The sequence below is a fragment of the Bombus vancouverensis genome, chromosome 1, assembly GCF_051014615.1.
Source record: "Bombus vancouverensis nearcticus chromosome 1, iyBomVanc1_principal, whole genome shotgun sequence".
Lineage (NCBI taxonomy): Eukaryota > Metazoa > Arthropoda > Insecta > Hymenoptera > Apidae > Bombus > Bombus vancouverensis.
This window is the reverse complement of record NC_134911.1, coordinates 15,897,013-15,913,025: the sequence shown is the minus strand read 5'-3', so window position 1 is coordinate 15,913,025 and position 16,013 is coordinate 15,897,013. Positions and strand designations below refer to the sequence as shown.

Genomic DNA, 16,013 nt, shown 5'->3' with positions numbered 1-16,013 from the left:
GCGAGCGCCCTTTCCGAGAACCGAGTCTCTCCAGTCCAACCGCACGACCTTGTCTCTCTGCATTATGGATGCGTTATAATTACCTATTCATTTTCTATGGGCACGTAACATCGTGGTGCTCGCTGCTCATGCGACGCTTTGCACCTGATCGTAGATAGAAAACGACCGTTCGCTGACGGCCAACAGAGAAACTGCTATTCGTGTCGTGCTTCGCGTAACCTGTCGTCGATTGCCCATACTCCGACTCCAGGATGCGGTTCTCTGCATGTATCCTGTAGAATTTCAGCTCTGGCGATCTTCGAACGACCTAGACTCAGAGGAAACCAAGTGCAGTTATCCGAAGTGGAAAAATCTTTGAAACTGTGGTGCGAAGTTTCTGACCCTTGTATATCGTGTATACCATGTACGTATAGTTTTTCTGTTACCGAGGGATAAATCGCGCTCCTTCGGCAAGCAACAGGATCCGTGCACCAAGTCCTGTCCAAGCGCAAAAAAAAAAAGATAACTTACAAAAATCACATTGACGCGCCATCGTCTTGTTCGTATAAAGGACGCGATATCCAAAATCTGTTGTATCCAATCTTCGATAATGAACAACGGACGTCGTGTCACCCTATACGTTCTCTCAGCCCCCAACGAAGAATAATCAAACACATCAACCGCAATAACAACACTCCTCGGCTTTTCCCGACACTTTCCCAGATATCGATCGTCGAATAGTCGTATAATATAACAGCGTCGGAGTCACAGTATCGCTAATCGTTACAAATAATTTATAATAGGACAGTGATGAGGCGGTGATCGCGATATCGTTGAAACATATGCTTCGTTAGCGTTGCTCCTCATTTTTTACGATCATCCTCCTCGCCTATTCTTCGCTGTCTCTGTTTCCCGTTCTCGCGTTTTCTGCGCACGCTAGAATCGCTGCAGTCGTTTCACGCGAGTGTTCGAAGAACGGTAGCGTGCGTATCGCGAGTCTCGTGGCACAATGAACACGAGACGGGATCGCGAACGGAGGAAGGAGGGCCGTGTGTGCACGCATATTTGTAAAACGTGCAGTTATGAAAGCAACCCGGCAATTAGTCGACACAGTCGGACAATATTTTCGCGTTGCGTCAGACCAACGAACGGAATCGCGCCGCTTTTGTTACGAAAACATCGACGCGTTTGTTCTTCCAACGGAATTGAAACGGAGCGGAGCCCCGATGAAACGACGGATAGCAAAGCCAGCTCGTTGCAAAATCATTTAATTGCTTGCACGTCGGTTTATCGATCGACAACTCGAACAGAGCATTTCCAACTTTTTGTTATGATTCCGCGTTTTATATTAAAAACATCGTAATATACAGGATGGTTGGTAACTGGTGGTACAAGCGGAAAGGGGGTGATTCTACGCGAAAAAAGAAGTCGAAAATATAGAATAAAAATTTTTCGTTCGAGGCTTTGTTTTCGAGAAAATCGACTTTGAACTTTCGCTCGGTACGCGTGCACTTTATCACGTCTCGTTATAACGGATCTCACTGTAGATCGTTGTCTCGATGGGAAAATTAAAAAAAAAAAATTTTTATTTTATATTTTCGACTTCTTTTTTCGCGTAGAACCAACCACCCTGTATATCTTCGCCGTTTGTGCGATATCCACGTGAAAGAAAGTTTCTTCCAAGTGTAAGAGATGCTTACTCGACGTGATTTTTCTGACTGTACAACATCTAAATGTGTCCATACTGGTTGGTTTGCTGGCTAGTTTCCTGAAAAACGTAGCCTCTCCTTGTTAGCTATTTGAGTCTCATAGAAAACACACTGATCAACCTCGCTTCCCGTAGACTCTCAATTTAATTATTCGATCAGTCTCAGAATACGAACTATTCACATCCATAAGGATGCTGGTCGCAAAGAAGTATCACATAAATAATCGTAAATTTCGAGGGAAATTTTGACAAATAATATTTATACGACTGTTGCTTGTCTACTCTTTCAATTTATTACAGATTTATTATAACCTCTGAACGGTTTATATACCTAAACTACGCAACATTCGTGACGCTCGAAACACTTCCACTCGATTGAAATACTGTCGCGTATACGACTAATTAGCAGAAAGAAAAATTGTTCCCGGCTGGAGGGTCGATCGATCCTTCATCGAGCCGGCGAGGTGAAGCCGAATGGCTGAGTTGACTATTTTTCGTGCGACGACCGTGCTTCTCGAGAAGCTGCTTCTAGGAAATCGTTTCCTACCAGCTAGAGAAGACACCGGAGGGAGATGTCTCCGCAATCTCCGGAGGTATCGACTGTCCTCTTTGTTTATAAATAAAGTTCGGAGATGTGGGCGTCGATGTAGGTGTCTCCGCATAAAGTATAAGGAGGTATCACGACGCCCCTCGTCTGGGGGGTAAAATGGAAATGCGTGGCAGCGGGCGGTATAGGCGAAACCCCGCGGTTTCGACTGTTTCGGCCAAGATCTACGGAGAGAAGCCAGCGGAGAGAAAAAGAGAAGAAGGGAGAAGCATTTTGGCCGAAAACGCCAGTTCCTGGTCGTACGCCGAGAGAAAAAGCCTCGATTTATTTCCTCCGAACCGAACGCTCGTTTCTCTTCTCCTCTCACCCCGTTTCTCTTCGTCCATCGAGAATACATCGAGGAAGTTCGAATCGTGTGCTAGTTCCGCTCTTTGAAATCTACGTTGCCTTCGACCATAACACGCCTTGTAACTCGAAAGAATCGATCGTTACGTCCTTAATGTCCGTCTTGTAGAATGTACGGGAGGATCGCTGGCTATTCTATCCCTCGAATTTTTTCCACGGCGCACCAGCACAGGGTGAAAAACAGGGTCGGTGAAAATTCTTCCGTTCGAATTCGGTTGCGAATGCTTCGAGATTCTTTTTGAGGTTGCGCTAGGCGCGCGGTATAAAGCCCGGTCAAGGCAGAGGAAGGAAAGAAGGAGAAAAGGGCCAGGGTGAACGAGAAGGCAAGAGAGCGCCGCTGAACGGCGCAGTTTATTTCGGTCGGGTTAATTAGTGTTGCCTCGCGAGGTTTACGGTTGACATTTCGTTGGTCGTTCGTTCGTTCGTCGTTCCACTGTACAGGAGGACGGGGAAGGTGAGAGGAGGAGGACAGACAAGGGGAGACCGGCTTTTTTACGGCAACATACTGGTCGGCCATACCGAGTGCCGTGGAGGAAGACGAAGTCGCCGCAGAGGAGCAGTACAGAGAGAGGAAAGAGAGGAGGAGGAGGAGGAGGAGGAAGAAGAAGAAGAAGAAGAAGAAGAAGAAAAGGAGGAGGAGGACGACGACGAGGAACAAGGACACACCGGCCAATAAAACTGCAGTGCCCCTCGAAGGTGCACCAAAGGCGCCAGGGCAGTCTGGACCTCCCTTATTAGCTCCCCTCTTTCGATTTTTACCGTCCACCTTGGGATACCCGCAGCAGCCTTTTGTTTTATCCTACGGTGTGAATATCGCACCGTTTTACGGCGTTCGGATTGGACCCACCTTTGTGATTGCGGCACCAGGCTAGAGAAGCCTAGCCGACGATACACGATGGGTCGAACCAACGCATTTCATAAACCTTGGTCTTTGAAATCTTTGGGAATTCTTGTTCTTGAATCGTCGTAGCGATCAAAGACGGGCAGACGCTCGAGAGTACGCCGTCCGCTGCTTTGAAATTCTACCGAATCGAGAAGAAATCTTGGTTAGCCTTTCGAACGAGTTTGACGAGGAAGCACGAACTTGCTGCGAGAGCTCCGTATAATTCCTTGGTTAGCAGGACGGTTTACGGGCTACACAGGTTCCCGTGTTTCTCGATTTCCCTTGCGTTTCACCTTGAATTAGGTAGTTGAAATCTTTGCCTCGTTAAGGCCGGGGCCCGAACGAACGTTCTCGCAAGGGAGAGTAACGAATTACAAGAAACCTGGCAATGGAAAGAAAGATAAGAGAGAGAGGAGGAGAAGGCCTTAGCTAACTGGGTCGAGGGTGTAACAAAGAAAGAGGGACGGGTGAGATGAACGAGTAGTAAAGAAGGTGGATGGTTTGCTGCCTTATTAAGCGGTCTTATCGCTAGAGACAGCCTGCCCCGACACGGCCGTTTAACTTTTACTCGACCTGCAAACAAGTAGTGGACACACTGGCCAGGGAGATAGGACTCGCCACGTTACCCTCGCCTACCTTCCACTGAAAAGCCTTATCACATTTGAAAAACTTGACGGCTGTAAACATGAAACGACGCTGCAACTGGCCCCCGGATACTCCCCGCGTCGAGATTTACAATGCGTCTTTAAGCGGCGTTAACTACGCAGCGGGATATTTAAGCGTTACTTAACAGAAGCACTCGCCGATGTACGATCGCGAACGGCGGTGTTCGAGCTGCTATAAAATATCGATGCCTTCTCGTTCTGATGGCCACCATCGCGCTGCTACGCGTATAAGGTACGATCGATCGGTGATAAAATTTCGTGCGATTAAACGCCAAAGATTAATGGCTAGGACTAAAGCTTATTTTAACCTAAGTACCGATTCGTACGTAAAGTAACTATCGGTGTTTCACGCGGATCGCTTTGTTCGTCTTTCATGCGCTCCCTACAATTTCTACTTAGAAATCGCGACAACTTCATTTCCACGAAGTTTCGTTATACGAAAGCCTCGTATTCTCCGACGATCGTCGGTAGAAGCTTCGAAGCTTCCTCGCGTCCCGACGAAGGCGGCAAAATATTTGCCGCGCAAACAAGAAGACATGGACCGGACGAGGCTTCGTTTACCGTCGAAACGGTAAACAAAAGTGTACGTTCCAACGAAGGTGAAACAGGATTAAACGGGTTATTATTGTGGTTTTGACGGGTCACAATGACTCTGTCACAATAAGGGAAAGTCGTGGCACGAGACGAGTCGCAGATCCAGACAAGATTTTCCAAAAAAGAGCACATTGTGCTGGCGACTGTTGGTCGAGGGGGCGTGATCGGCAGATCACTAGGTTTACGCAGCGCAATAAATCATTCGAGAGACCTATGGTCCCCTCTCTTGGTTTTTTTCTCTTGAACGGTCCCAACAGATACTCAGGTACTGGAAGATCCTTGGAAGATCCTTGGAAGATCCTTGGAAGGATCCTTATCTCCTAAGAACCTCGTCGACCTGTCAGTTAATCCTATTAGCGGCATTGAATCTTGCGTTCCCAATAGCAACCGCTATTATTTCACTCTTCGCTCGGCTGTATGACGTTTTCCCTCTCGTTTCCATATTTCCTCTTCCGATATTCCACGTTCCACAGAACGCTTGCATCTTTTTTCTTCCCCTATAAATCGCCGCGTATCTTCCGAGTGCACGGAGCGTTTCTCGCGCGATAAACCGCCGATACGATTTCTGGCGTGCGAGAAGAAGGAGGCTGTCGGAACGCTTCACGCGTCCCCGTGCAGAATGTGTACGTGGCACGCCGGCTAGCAAATTGCTCGAGGCAACGTCGCGGAAAATCGTCCGCCGCGTGGCTTGCATTGACACGAATAAGACACATGGCCGGCCAAGCATGATAGCGAGGAAAACGCGACCATTTGCACGACCGCACGAAACCACCACCCGTTCCAAACTTATTATCGCGCGCCATTTTAAAGGCGAGTCTTTCGATGTTACTCGATAATCTAAGACGCTCTAATTTGCCGAGTAAATACTTCTTCGCAGGTAACAGTCTCGGCTACTGTCTAATAACCCGTGAAATTATTCTAAATGTCAGAGTAACCGAACGATCCCCGTGGCTAATCCTTCCGACGACGAACCGAGTCCGTGAAATCTCTCCGCGTTCCGAACGAACGTCGCGTTTCGCTCGGAATATTCGGCTCGATTCAGAGCGGAGAGATTTATGCGCTGCCCGAAATAATTGCCGGGATCGGGCAACTTTGTCGTTCGAGAAAACGTGCCGATTCTTCTTTTAAGTGGCTCGTATTACGAAAGAAAACCTTTCGACGAGCAACACGATTCAAATCGTGCTACATCGGAATAATAGTGGTTTATTAGAAACTTAGAAATTGTGGCGCTGGCATTTCGGAAGGAATAATTTCTAGAAATTGAATAGAGATAACCGACGTTACGGTTATTTCAAAGAGGAGATGGTAGGTATCTCCCGTGAAAGTAACCCATAATAACGCGCGAGCCCATTAATCTTTGCTGGAAAGATTTAATGAACGAGATTTCAACGGTAAATTCGAAAAAAGAAAGAAAAAAAACTAGCTGTTTAGTAAATAATCCACGCGAAATCAAGAAACTCGTTTCCTAAATGTAATAGTATGCTCGAAAGCGATGATAGGGATCTAATGAATGCGGTTCGTACACCTTCTATTGTTTTATTGTTTCATTCATACGCGTTGTTCCGAGATGTTCTATCTACGTTTCTACAAACCATGTTTCCGATCGATGATCTTGGAGACATTCGAGTCTCGTATTTCTCGCCGCGCTTCTTCCACCTCATCGTTGCGATCGGAACGGAACGATCGAAAAAATTTAACGAAGTTCATTAAGCATGCAGCTGCGATACTCGTCGCCTTCGAGCCTTCGACGCGACGACCACCACCACTTTTTATTTATAAACCATAGGTGCTTGGAGACGGCGTCGATCCAGCCGAATTCTTGGAATCGTTCGTCCACGTCGGGGCTGTTCGTCACGGACGTTACTCCAACTCTCCCCGAAACGTACTCGCGCGGCCGATTGTCGCGAATGCGACGCGCGCAAAACTCTCGCAGGGTGTCCTTGTAACCCGAACGTTTGGCCGTTCGTGTCACGTAGCTGTAACAAAGTTTCCGAGCTCGAGAAGCGTGGAAACAGGCTGCACGACGCATCGTAGTACTCAGCGATTTCACGAACCGGACAATGGCGCGATATAAGCCGGAAGAAGGTGGCTAGTCGGAGGATAAGGAAAGACAGAGCGGGTGGATAGGTTGGATGACGGAGTTGGCTAGTAGAGAAGGTTGGGTGTAGAGAGAGAGAGAGAGAGAGAGAACGTGCGAGAGAGACCGGCAGATTTATTTAAGTCCCTCGCCGTCGGGTTGACAAGAGTAGACTCGCGTAAACATACTCGTTTCTCCTTGTTCCGCTGTGGCCGTTTGTCGAGCCTTAGCGGGGAAACGGCGGCGGCGGCGGCGACGGCGACGTCGGCGGCGGGATCGTTTCACGGTAGTTTCTCGCGGGTGGGGCAAAAGGCGTCGTCGCGCTCGTGGGCACGTTCGATTCGAAAGGACGCCCGCGCGCGAAACGCTCGACCAACCACGGGTCTCGTATCATCCCACGTGACACGCCCGCAGGGTTGTACGAAGCTACGCGATTGGACGGTTCCGTAAGGACTACGTCCCACGTAACGAGAGTGGGGGTAGTCGTTGCTTTCGGTTTTCCTCGCCAGAGGGGGAACTGGGACGGAGCGGAGTGGAAGGCGCTGAAGTGGTGTGAGTAGTCGCGAGTCAGTCGCAGACTGGAGTGCCCTGTGAGAGCAGGGGACGGACCGAACGAACGAACGAACTCTATAACTAATCGCTCGTGACGCTTCGTCGTCTGTCCGAATGTCCGTCCCATCGCCCGACGCGCCGATACGACAACGTTCTTCTACTCCTGTTATCTCCTTCTCGCGGTAACGTGACCCGTGGAGTTGTGACGTGTCGCGCGGCGTTCGACCCGCGAGGAACGAACGTTCCCCGAGAGTCAGCATCCCCGCGTTCGCTAGTGCGGATTTCACCACGTCGAATCGTGCCGCGATAACCTCGTTCTTCGCTCGCGATCTGCCACGGCTGGATTCACCTGTGGACACTCTCGGAACTGTTGGATCTTCGAGTGTCCGTCGGCGGTTCGAGCTGGCACGTTGTCTTCCTGACCAAACCACGGGGAACGCCAGTTTCGACATGTGGTCGCCAGTCGGATTCCTCGATCACGACCGAAAAACACCCTGATGGCAATCACCGTTCGCGAGATATCGCGATCGTTCACCATCGCTGCTCAATACGTTGCTATATTCGTGGCGTTCACGGCGTTACCGAAAGTAGTACTGACTTAGTGAGAGAGTGTAGTAGTGCGTGCAGGTGCGGTTGTGACCTAATTCTCTCCGTTAGTCGACCAGAGAGACATCGAGAGAAAAAAACACATATAGAGAGAACTGATCGTCGAAACGAATCGAGATGTCAGTATACGCGCAGTTCGGATACTCGTATCCGTCGGCGTCCCAGGTGAGTCGTAAACCACGATCCAATACGCCTTGCTTCGATGCTCTGAGATTTTTCCTGCAATTGCTGGGTGTTATTCGTATCGGTCTGACTGTAGGCGTCGTGTTCAGTGGTGTCTCGTTGGCTAATAGTTTCCGAGAATAGAAAGTTGTCGTTCGCGATCTTGACGCAAGATGACATCGCCCCGAATATTGTCGCGCACTTTTCGCATGTAGCAGGCCACGTTTTCGAGAAAAATCCACGGCGAATAGAAGATAATTATCGTTGGCGATGCAGAGGCGGTAGTATGGGTAACGGGTTCGTTCCATTGTCTGCAAAATCGTAGCTCAATTATTCGTCTAATGATGGTCCTTTATCAGGCAGCAATTTCAGAATCGTTGCTAATCACGGCGAACGATCGTTTCTGTTCTTGTTTTTTTTTTCGTGAAAGCGAACACATTGTGAGACCGACAGCCGGTAATTAAACGTTACTCCCTTGTTAGGCTGCTTTTTGAGATCTCGTTCACGCTGAGATTTTAATTTTTCTCCGTCTATGTATACTCGTTATGCGTCGAGTGTAACAAAGTTGTTTTCCGGCATCACGCACGTGTTACGATTAATTTACTCGCCGTTCGCTTTCTGGGAAACTCGTATTTTTCCTCGCCAAATTTCAGCTAATTAACGCCTAAACCATTTTGATTACGCGGATAAAGCGTTTAACCTTTGACGCTCGAAAGGCGCGCCAGGTAGTCGCAACAAAAAAAATTGTTTCCGATCGATACTAGCAAACAAAGAGTAAAGTTCCGTGAAACGCAATGTCGGTCGTGTTCTATAAGTACACCTGTCCCTTACAAATGTGTACCGACGCGACGGCCGTCGCTCACGAGTTACGATGCTCGTTGGGCCCCTCTGTAAGTGTAGGTATTCAATACGTATCACTGATACAATTAATAACCGATTTATAGAAGTTTCGTGATACGAATTAATATCGTCCAAAGAATTACCAAATTCTAAATGCTATCGCATTGTTATAGTTACACTTCCCTTTCGTATTCGGAAATTAGCTCGAAAAATTCGTAATAGATTGCTAAAGCACCCCGTAGTCTTGTCCTTAGATATACGTAATTGATAAATGACAAGGATCGGTTGTCTTGAAAAGATTCTAAACAAATAGAACCCTCGCTTTTGCCTATTTACACCTCGACGGAGAGTTATCTTCAATCTTATTAGTATTTATATCTATTCGCAAAGTAACAATGCACGAGAAAGGTAACTTGAAAAGGGGACAAGAAAGAAAAGAAAGAAAAAGGCCCGAAGAGAAGGGTCAAAATAAATTACGGTACTATTGTAATCTCTGTGTACTTGTCGGTGTGCAGGTATATACCGTCTGTTCTAAGCCGACGTTAGTACATAGGATATTGAAACATGATTAGCGATGATATTATAATATCCTTTACGAAGTACAAATATCGTATATTTTGCCTAATTAACTTACGACTCTACCTTTGTTGCATTGTCATATTTAGCCCATAAATAACTTGAGAATCTCCAAATCTAATTATATGCCTCCTAACAATGCCTTAAAGACCATAAAAGAGACTCGTGCGCAACAATTTTCTATACAGCAAACGCCTAGCTAAACGATGTTTTACTTTGTACATTTGTTTTCAAATTTATGGGGGACCCTTAATAAATTAAACGCACCATTGAGACCTTGAGCGTAATAATTTCCTAGTGTTCTGATTTCCTAACCTGTTAATCAATTCGATGGACGTATCGAGACAAGGGTGGAAAATTGAATTCTGATTTACGGGATCGGTCGACGATGATCGGCGGTGCGACGCGGCGGTGCGTGGAACGGGGTGGCGTTGAGATCCGCGCAGGCGCGTAATCTTCCTGTAGCCGAAAAAAGGAAGGGGCTCTCAAACGAAATAACATCGGACGAAAACGACGCGCTTACGCGCAGGTGCAGCGACCAGGCTAGATAATAATACGGGTAGCCCCGTGTTACCCGCATGGGCTCGCGAAAAAGGTGCGAGTTGCATCGGCCGAAGAGAGAGTCGATTCTCGACTCTCGCATTGTTCCTTTTAACCGCGGCCCGCGAGCTGCCACGCTTTAAAGCTCGGGCTTTCCTTCGTTTTGATTAACCCGATGATAAAGGGGACGCGGCCCCTTTTGTTCCTCGGCCGAACCGACGGTTGAGCCGGTGCGCGCGAACTTTACCCGAAGTAAACGCCATTAAAGGCGCATTGAAATCGTCATTTCGCCGTGAGCCGACCGTCGATCTTGTTTGTCGTACTGTTAGAGTATTATTGGTATTGTACTGGTGGCGGTGAAACATTGCTTTCCTTCGTCGTTTATTTCCCGTACGTTCACGCATGTATACGTAAGTTTTATTTTATATGTATGAGAAGATTAATTTGTTCAGCCCATGGAAGTTAGCAATTAGCGTAGATTTTTGAGGTATGTCCTTGGTAAATCAGCTAATTACGCTGCTGTATTTAGAAAGGTGGAAAATTCATGAATAACTACTTAACCAGCCACTTGCTGCAACTTGGAGTTTCTTCTTCCTCGATTATAACTCGTGTTAGATAATTTTCTATCTTGTGTACATCTATTTTCGTCATTTTAACGATCGAACGAGCAGAGGACTTTTTAATTTCGTATCCGAGAGAGTGGCGCAAGTGCGTCATCGGTGCTCTCGAATACCGATACGTGCCGTGATACGGAACAACGATAATAATTGGTCGGTTATCTTCTCTCGTAACTGCGCGTGTTCCCTATCTAAACGTATTCGCGATCGACGAATTACCGGGCGTTTACACGCGTGCAGGCTGCAACGAGGCACAGCTTCGAGCCCAGCCAGCGGTGTAACGAAAATGAAAAAACAGACGGGTTTAATTGCTACCGGTGGAATAGTCGAAACGGCGTACGTCTCTTTGGTGCGTTTATATAAACGATTACAAGATCCCTGGGATGCTTTACGATCGCATCGGCGATTCCTGTTGTCCGGGATAATAAATATTTTACGCGGATCATTTCTACGGAAATGCGAGTAACGATAATTGGAGTTTATAGCATACTTACGTGAATTTATAATAGCGGCTGGTCGCGGCTACGCCAGGCGAAATCGTAAAATTTGCGATTACAGATTAGGTAGTTAATATATTTACTACAACCAGAGAATCCAGTGGCGATATCGCCTGTTCCGTCCGTTTTCTCTTTGCCCTCTTCCTCCCCTTTCCCTTCTCCCTTCCTCTTCGTCGTTCCTTTCTTCGGATCAACGTTACTTCGCGTTAAAAGACAGAGACATTTAATTTTTCTTTGGCAAAGGGTGTCGAGACGAGCGAGAGAAAGGTTACGTTTATCGTTGGTCGATTGAAAGAACGCCTTATAATGGCACCTTTAATTAAGCGAACTCGATGGATATTGCCACGAGCGCGTTATGTACTGTTTTATGAAGTCCCCGTCTATCTCCCTTTCTCTCTCTCGCGCGCGCTCTCTCTCTCTCTCTCTCTCTCTATCTATCTGATTCGCTCGCGTATGTTTTCGTATGCCGTTTAACGTAAAAAATTCGAACGTGGCGTTGAACGGCAGTGATTAATCTCTGTGCGGTTCCCGCGCGGCCATTTAGCCTGCACGCTACACGGTCTCCATTCAATTTTCCAGCATTTTCAGCGTTACATGCTAATGAAATTCTCGCCGTGGAATGCGTTCGATTCGTTTTATGGATGGCCGTGTAATTAACGGGAAAGTTATGTCCAAGTTTATACGCGAAAACTTTGCAGGCCGCTAGTACAGTAATACGTTTGTAAAAGTATTTACACTTGAAACATTCTGTTTCTAATTTTTTCGTATTCTGCGATTATCTTACAAGTTAATCCTCTAATTTCGCAGTTATCGTCGGTGTTTATCCAGTTATAGGTATAGAATTTCGCTTCGAGCGAGAAAGTAAACTCGACGAATGGTCACGGTTGTTGGGAAAAAAAAAAGGAAAAGGAAATACCGAGCCTAACGAATTACGTTCTGCACAAAGACAGATAAATAGAAACTAAAGCGAGAGTTTTTGGAAAGAAGTTTTTCTATAATCTCTTGTCTTGACTGCGTTGCGTAGTGTAGGGCAAAGTGTTAACTCGAATCCACCTAATATAACGTTAATGATATACCGATTTGCACTTGTGGTACGCGTCTCTTAAGCGCTACATCTACGTTGGTTACGTCTTTGACTGGGGTCACAGGTTAACAGCCTAATGATATTAATTAATTCACCGTCAAAGAAGTAACGATACTTGTTATGAAACGACTCAGCGTTGGTAGTCGATGCGGTGTTGCAAAAGTTGTTCAAAAGTCAAGAATGCAACGCAATGTGTATTTAGTGGAAAAATTGAATAATCATGTAGGAACGAGAGAATGAGGGAGGGACAAAGAGAGAGAGAGAGAGAGAGAGAGAAGCGGTTGGAACAGTGGTGGGGAAAAAGGTTGAGGGCGCACGGTTCGCAGACACGGTTTAAGAATTCGTTTGTTAACGCGTAATGAGAAACGGCAATTGGCCGTGGCTCGTTAAGTTCGCCAACAACGCATCGATCGCGATTCTTCCGTTATTTGTCAGCGGCCGTAAAACATGTCGGACAGGTCGACTTTCTACGCGGGAACATCTGTTCGCCGATTATGCGCGGCCGCGTAACGACGGTAATTACTTTTTCGTTCGGCGAATAATTAGTAACAAAGTTATTAGTACCACTGTTCTTACAGTGCTGCTTGTTAACAAGACACCGATGAGTATGCATTAATTAAACCGCTGAACGAAAACGGAACGACGTTCTACCATAGCGAAAATCGTATTTTCTTTTGTAATATGTAAGTGCGTATACAAGTATATATTACACACATAGATACACGTTCGACCTGTAAGTCGATGATTAAGTTCGACAAAACGATTTCAATGAAATGTTTTTCTTACCGAACGACCAATCATCGGTGTGTCTATGTACACGCACGTACATGCTACGAGAGACAGAAGGGAGTCAAAGTTCACTCGTTCGCTCGTTTACGCGTATCGAGTAAACGAAATAGAGTATACCCTTGGCCGAGAGTAATGAAAACTATCGTCTAGATAGAAAGCAGCTCGAATTCTATCCGAGAAATCATGCTCGTACAACGAGAACGTGGATACTCTGGTCTCTTGCGTCTAATGAGCGACGTGGATCGGTCCCGAGCACCGCTAAATTTACGATCGCATTCGACTCGCGAGCCGAGCCGAGTCGAATCGAGCAGAGAGAGCCCCTCTATCCTCGCTATCGTAACGTCCCCGCCGTTTGCAACAGAGCGCATCGCGCGATTTCGATATCAACGGTCAAGCATCTGTTTGCAAAGTTACGTCCGCGAGAGCGTAATGGCAATAACGCGCATGGCGCAATGGATACGTCGGTTCGCCGTATAATTACGGCCCTGAACACGGAAGCGCTCGATATCTCCGTAATATCAGTTTTCATGATCGTGGCCTACGCTCTTCTCGTGTCTCCCTTTCCCCCTTTGCCCTCTTTCCCTCTTTCTGCCCCTTCTTTCCTGTCCTTCATCCACTCACTTTTTGTTTACCATGTTCACGAACACAGTGTCGTCGGCGAACTTTCAATTGGAAGGGCCGAAATGGACCTTCCGATTTACGTTTCGCTGTGATTTTCTTAACCGCGGACAGCCACCGCGTTTTTCTCCCGGGCGGGTAAAAATTGCGACCTTGTGCCGAGCTTATACCGAGGCTATACTTTTCGTGTAATCGGTAATTGCAAGGTAAATGAGATTAAATGCCGTTTGATCGTCGCAATTTGGGGTTGCGTCTCGCAACATTTATCTGAATGGTGCACCTGGTATTTACGCATTTCGTACCCTACTACTGTACCGATAGCGTAGAAAGCGTAACAAAGAGTCGATCGAAACGACGCGAATCGTTACCGCGGTATTCCCTCGTATTAAACCCTGAAAAATTTAATTGCGGTTTATTTGACGCGTATCGTCGATCGTAGATACCACCGACCCGAGCAAAGATACTCCCCTCGTATCCTTTCGATACGCGTAGCAATTTGTAACGATACACACAGAAATCCGCCGGTTGTTACCCGATTAACTTCGTGAAATTATTACTTCGTGGACGGTGTGTGATCGGTTACAATAATGCCCGTCGAGATATCAGCTTCGCGTTCTATACATACGTCTTTCACGTACCTACAGCCGTGTATTGCATGACCGACCAGGGAATTTCGAGGTTCGTTCACTTCGTTAACTCGCGTTATTATACCATCGTTATCCGGTTATACTTTGTTATTACCCGTGGTGTTTATCCGGGATCGGCGCAGATTCGGTGGAAGCATGAAGCTAGGCTGCTCGATGATTGACGGAATCGGCAATTACGGCACGGATTCTCGCACGTACTTACCTACCGGGCACCACACCGTCCTGCTGCACCGACCTTACACGCACGTCGCGGAAACCGGTTGTTTCTCTTTAAAGGTGCACGTGTCTCATTCGCACGGGAACGGCCTCGTACCGGTGCGAATTCGGCCGGGCTTCTCCTTTTCACGATTTCTCGGGGACCTGGGTCTCTTTTGGCCGCAGCAGACCGTATATACCCGGCCGATCCGGCAGGAATGTCGTTTCTGAGAAAAACGATCGATATGTATATCGTGTAGATTGAATTTCACTCGGGACAGAGAGCGTCCTGTCTCGGGCGAATTTTATTTTGCAGCGCGTACGCGAACGCCGAGCAACGTCCTATTTCTTTTTCTCCATCATTCTTTTCTCTTTTTCGTACTCCGACCTTTTTAACATCGACGTTTAGTCTGCGAACGAGAGATCGCGCAGAAAGGAGAAGAAAGAATCGCTTCTCGTTTGTCTTTCGGCGAATGGTATAAAATCAAACGGCCGGAGCGAGGATTTTTCACAAATTTTCTCCGACGCGGGACCCGTCGTAAAAATTTAGTCGGTCGGTAAAGAAACGTGTTTCGGCAAGCCGCGTAAAAATACCAGCGGTCCCGTCACTCGTACGGTTAACGTTCACGCCTTCTTAACGTCGAGTTACAGCCACTTTAACGGAGTCTTTAGGGCTTCAAATAGATCTCTTGCCGGCCCCTGACGCGCATCCTTTTCCATCTAGACGTTTTTAAAGCCGCGACGCTCCACGAAACCGCTCTCGGCATTCCGTGGCGCCCTTTAGCCCCCGGAGGTAATTAACGTTAAATTGTTGCCGTCATTATTGTACGATATTTCATTGGCATCTGGTGTCTGTCGTTGTTCCCGACTCCACAGACGGGAAATCACGATTTCTTACGTTTGCGTTCTTCTCCTCGTTTCCATTGTTACGGCTCTGTTTATGTCGCCATCAAGTGCGTGGATCAACGATTCATTCGCTATAAATAGGAACTTTAGAAAAATCGGTGCTTCCTTTGAGAACTTTCACCGAACGACGAACAAAGAAACCATACGTCATCAAATGCTTTGTACATTTTTATTTTCCATTCTTACTTTGAAGTTGAAGTTGACAACACCGCTAACTAACCGTAATGCTCCGCATCGTAGTTCGACACGAGATACGATTACGTTCCGAAATAAATGGCACGGGATTGAAACTCGTTCGCTAACGCGGTAGTACGTTCATCGAGACGTTTAAGTTCGAAACAATATTCTACGCAGCGCGGAGACAACAGATAACACAGCTGGAAATCCGATTAACTTCTATCCACGAGCGATAGAGACAAATTGCAATCACGCGACTCGTTGCATTTGAGCTGTGTTTCGCTGGCAACTGAAAGAGAATAAAAGAGAGAAAGGATCACAGCAACGGTTAATTTGTCGCGAAAAAGAG

The 16,013-nt window shown here is 47.0% G+C and overlaps 1 protein-coding gene across 2 annotated transcripts in view; it reads left to right on the top strand.

Annotated features, from left to right (window-relative positions):
- LOC117153512 (homeobox protein araucan) overlaps positions 1-16,013 on the top strand; it is a 74,622-nt gene that overhangs the window by 14,602 nt on the left and 44,007 nt on the right. Inside the window, exon 1 of one of the 2 annotated variants that reach the window (XM_033327620.2) lies at positions 7,408-8,181. The exons of the other annotated variant lie outside the window; for it this stretch is intronic. Coding sequence (XP_033183511.1) covers positions 8,134-8,181 — 48 coding nt within the window. The 5' untranslated portion in view covers positions 7,408-8,133. Of the gene's footprint in view, positions 1-7,407; positions 8,182-16,013 lie in introns of those variants that run through there. 2 annotated transcript variants of the gene reach the window in all.